At 36.8% G+C, this 5,110-nt stretch overlaps 1 protein-coding gene across 2 annotated transcripts in view; it reads left to right on the top strand.

The window, feature by feature from the left end:
- Window positions 1-1,541: 1,541 nt before the first annotated feature.
- The window catches only part of LOC107681046 (serine palmitoyltransferase 2-like), a 23,152-nt gene continuing 19,583 nt past the window's right edge, over window positions 1,542-5,110 (top strand). For both annotated transcript variants that reach the window (XM_016477187.1, XM_016477188.1), the window contains exon 1: window positions 1,542-1,759. In XM_016477187.1, the coding sequence (XP_016332673.1) occupies window positions 1,619-1,759 (141 nt within the window). In that variant the 5' untranslated portion in view covers window positions 1,542-1,618. The remainder of the gene's footprint in view (window positions 1,760-5,110) is intronic.

Genomic DNA, 5,110 nt, shown 5'->3' with positions numbered 1-5,110 from the left:
AGAAATATTAATCCACTGCTTCTGTGTTAATCACTGTGCAAGTGTACGGGAATCAGAAAGATATGAGGGGCCATATAGGCCATAATTATTGAAAAGCCTCTTACAAACACTAGTGAAACGAAAAACATTGATAAACCTTAGTGAAATTCATTCATATGCATTAACGAAAACCTCTTACAAACACTAGTGAAATGAAAAACATTGATCAAGCTTAGTGAAATTAATTTGAAATAAGTAAATATTTCAGTAGATGATGAGAGCTAATTTCACTTGAAACGGAAGCTGTGTCAACACTTCCGTTTAATTTGGCGCGTGTCTCACAAACTCTTCAATGGCGGTTAGTCTTAAGTTGTCTGAAGCTATTAGTAACATAAACAACATTTTAGCGTCGTCAAGTACAATTCCGAAAATGGGATAAAACAGCGCGATGTTACAGAGCTCACGCCGTGGTGGCCTGTCATCGGTGCGGCTCTGAGACTGACTCGACAGCGCGGGGAGGACGTGTTCGCTAGCGCCACCGAACTGACAGCGCTGCACGAACATTTAGAGTCCATGTGTTTTTCCCTGCACATAACAATGATTTGAAGACTGCATTTCTTTATCCCACTTTCGGAATTGTACTTGACGACGGTAAAATGTTGTTTAAAATATGAATAGCTTCAGACAACTTACGACTAACCGCCATTGAAGAGTTTGTGAGACACGCGCCAAATTAAACGGAAGTGTTGACACAGCTTCTGTTTCAAGTGAAATTAGCTCTCATCATCTACTGAAATCTTTACTTATTTCACTTATGCTTATATGAATTTCACTACGGTTGATCAATGTTTTCACTCGTGTATGTAAGAGGTTTTTCAGTTATGCATATGAATGTATTTCACTAAGGTTTATCAATGTTTTTCGTTTCACTAGTGTTTGTAAGAGGCTTTTCAATAATTATGGCCTATACGGCCCCTCATAAATGGGTGCTCTCTTAAATCTGCCAGCATTTTGACATGTTTTTAGCCTTTAACCTATAGGAGTGATTGATTTAATTCACACAAATCAAGGTTTTAAACTTTAACCAGACATGGCCCAAACTGTGTTAAGATTCAATAAAAGCACATACAATGTTTAGTTTCACCGCCTGAGAATCATTTTCCCAAGGTTAAGGCACTTCTTTCACTGAAAGCACAGAAAAATACATTTTTTAGACATGTGTAGCTTTCAAGATTTTGTTCCTTATTTGTAAAAAAAAAACAAAAAAAAGTGCAGATGTGCTGTGTCTAGCGTGAAACTCACATTACATTAAGGTAGATATTTAAGGTATAGGTCAGAGTTTCCATTACTCATCCAATAATAAAAATCGTAATGTGTGACGTACAGACAGAAGGTGGGAGTGGTCCACGCCCTAAAGGGTTACGTGAGTTAATGACGTCACGCGGCGATAAATATGTATTGATAAGCCACGCCCATACGGCGTTGCTCATTGGCTGTGAGAGTCCGTGTGGAAGGCGTGGTCTGTCCTGTAATCTAGGAGGGAGCGTAGTTTTGTCATTCGACGGTTTGGGAGGGTACGGGAAAACCAGTGAGATTACTCAAGAGAAGCCGGAGACCCAGCACACATCGCCGGCCTGCCATGACGCAAAACTCCGCTAGCAAGCTTCTGAATGGAGACACCGTACACCGGACGAAACAAGACAAGAAAGCGGGCGGAAATGGGTTCGTAAAGAACCACTGCTTGTTCCAGCAGAAGCGATACCGCCGCCCGGCGGAGAAGGTGAGGCCGCCTCCTGCGCTACATACACCCAGAAACACGCGCCAGTGTACACACAGGGGCCGCTTAGGCTGCTACTATGAGCTAAATTAGAATATAAATAATTCTGTTTCGTATTGGTATTTTATTGCGTTTCCGAGTGTGATTTCGGAAAGGACCGTTCATCTGGTTTAAATTGGTGTGTAGGGAGGGGGTGCTTGGGTGTGTATCATGGTTTCAGTTTTCTGTGAAGTTTTCATGTGTTCAAACATTTAACCGTTATATATAGCATCTTCCACATATTTAAATGTACGAAATGCTATTTAATGGCTTTGTTCATTTTAAAAATTAATTTCCTTCTAGACATTATTTATTAAAAATCTCCTTGTCTTTTGACACAGTTAACCCTTTTAGTTGACATGTCTATTTGTTTGTTTCTTTTACTCAGCTGCAATTCAATTACGATGGTAAAAATAATAATGATATGATGATATTAAAATTTTAGTTCATCAAATCATGATTGACCGAATGATGCTAACTGAAGATGCAACATTAAACACCACTGCTGGAGAACATTTGTCTAATTTTGACACAAGCATTATAGTTATTGAAATATAGCCCTTGTGCCCATCATGGTCTCCTCATTACAGTGCCTGAAGCCCCTTCAGTTGTGACTAAATGTACTATATAGCAAATTTACTATAACCTTAAGTGCCCTGTTGCTTTTGCTTAACAGCTACGATACTAAATCCTATAATAGGGATGTAATGATTCACTGCGAGCCAGTTGAAAATCGATACAAATATGTTTAGATGATATTTCCTTTTCATCTCGTCTCTGTATAATTCATACTAAAGCAGCGTTGCTTTACAGCAGTAACCAAGGAAACGCTGTATATGGCTGCTGTTCCATGAGCGCCACCTGCTGTCCCAGAGTGAATCTGCGGCTCATTCAGAGCTTCTGCTCTTTGTTTCGTGCAGATGTTTTATGTAGTATAGTTTCACAAAACTAAAGTCAGAGCATTCTGTTTTTGTTTTAAAATTTCATGCAATCTAAAATTATGCAATCTAATTTATATTTGAAAAAACTGCTCATGCTGCATGTATTCAGCATCTTTGTTTGAATTGGGATTCAAATGCAGTGGTTGCCTCTAATTTTGAATGTAAAGAGCACAGGTAGCCTTTGTTTATATGAAGAGATTTTTTTTTGTCTTAAGCAAATTTATTAAGTGTCATCCTTCTGCTAGAAGAAACTGTACCTGACCTGCAAACTGAAGCCGTGCTTGATCTTTATCGGTGTTGTGCACTTCTGGTGAACTGCTGTTTCATGTGACACTGGTGACAAGAATTATGAAATTTCTATGATATCAAAAAAAATGTATATCATAAAGACCTTATTTAAAGCAAAAATAACTATATAGTGATATATATATATATATATATATATATATTGTTACCATGAAATAAAATGACAAGGTTTTGGTCATATCACCCACCCCTACTTCAGATCTTCCAATATTTTCACATTCAAATGTAAATCATTACTGATCTGTTAAACATTAAGTAATGTTTGTTCATGACTTAATAATAAAAGTTGAGGTTATTATATAGTGCCCACTTTTAATCCTCAACATGAAAAGCATTAGCAGCCTATGACATTGAGATGAATGGTTATGGGATCAAATAAATTGTTTGTGCTTAGCGTTTTAGTCGTCTCTGTTTGTATTGACACAAGCATGGAAAATAACAGTGCAGTGTTCTGTCATGTAACTGGAGATCAGCGCTTTGTTCTTTGCAACCTGAGGATGTTTGCCCAGAGCACTTCTGAGCTACATGGGAGCAACAACTTTTCCAAGAACATGGGCGTGTTGTCAAGCTAGTTTTTCTTGTTCCTTATCATCAAAAGGGACCTATGGGTCAGGTGTGCAGTAATTTTATATCGTTTTTTTTTTTTAAAGGTTACATTAAATGTAACATGCTAAATGTGCAAGCACATATGCAAACCATGTAAAGCAGGTCTTGTCAGTATGTTGATTATTAATAATATATAGTATTACATATTTTAATTTCAGTAGAAAAAATGTAAAAAGTTAAGATTTCTTTCTGCTAATCAGGTCAAACAGTCTGTTTCAGTTAATCGATTCAAAATTGATTTTGAACAGTTTATTTGCTCAAAAATGGGATTTGTTATTTACTAAAATGTTTTGGTAAAATGTATTTCTATCTAAATATTGCTGTTAATTACCATGTATTGTTATTAGTGTTTGTTTATTTTATTTATTATTCTTTTATTTTTTGGCTGTTCACATTTTAAACATTTGGCCAATATCAGATGTAAGTGTACATATTCCCAAATATGTACTTTTTCTATTCCCAAATCAGAATAGAACAGATCTGTTAATAGAAAAGTCACTGTTAAGGAAAGAAAGAAATACATAAAGATTTTGGGCCACTTTTGCCTGTTTTCTGAATGTAGCCTTTGTCTGGGGGGGAAATGACTCTTAAGCCATTTCAGAAAAAGTAGTCCTATATTAATATAGGGATATATAATGAATAGCATCAAAATATTTCATCCAGACCTACTGTAAATAGTTTCAGTAGTTTGAGTTAACATTTCCAGTCCTTCTTAAAAGAAGGTTTGACTGCCTTGTTTCAGGAAGGAACCATGACTGACTGACTGACTTAGAAACTGAACAAATATAAGATTTTCCTGTATTTAGCAATGGAGGTTTTCCCGCAAAGTCTTTCACACTTAGTGCTGCCACAAACTGTGTTAACCCTGACTTAACTGAGCTTTACGCAAGAAGGGATCAAGCCATTTCTTACCGGTAGGGCAGATTATAGAGTGGGTGCAGCTGAGAGAAGCATGAGTTTGATCACATGCTGCTGTTAAGCAGTGTGAGTGTAAAGGCAAACTCTGGTTCATTTGCTTGACTGGAGTAGTAAATGGAGTTCTGCTCTTCTGATCATCTCTGGTGTCTGTAACCTCATGTTTAAAGCTGTGAGCAGTTTCAGTCCCAACTATACAGTATTACATTTTCTATAGAGAATGCGAGTATGGGTGGCTACTGGTGTATTGTTATGCAATTACTAAAATGTTCAGAGTGTTGTTATATAGTTGCTTATTATTGGCCCAACTTAAAAGAGCCCATCCCTAAATTTCAGTATTATTCTGGTCTCTATGTATATTCTTTCAGTGCTCCACCTGTACTGAAATGGTTTGTCTTTAATCAAGTGTAGACAAAATAAATCTACTGTACTGTTATCTGTTTTTTATAAGACTAGCTGAACATTAATGTTGTTTTTATGCTGTTGATGTTTGCCTTGGTTTTGTTTATGAGGTGCACTTTGTAATGTTTAGATTAGGGCTGCACGA

This window comes from Sinocyclocheilus anshuiensis, unplaced genomic scaffold, assembly GCF_001515605.1.
Source record: "Sinocyclocheilus anshuiensis isolate Anshui unplaced genomic scaffold, SAMN03320099.WGS_v1.1 scaffold1756, whole genome shotgun sequence".
NCBI classification, from domain to species: Eukaryota; Metazoa; Chordata; class Actinopteri; order Cypriniformes; family Cyprinidae; genus Sinocyclocheilus; species Sinocyclocheilus anshuiensis.
Note: the sequence above shows the minus strand (reverse complement) of the source record. Positions and strands in the feature narration are given on the sequence as shown.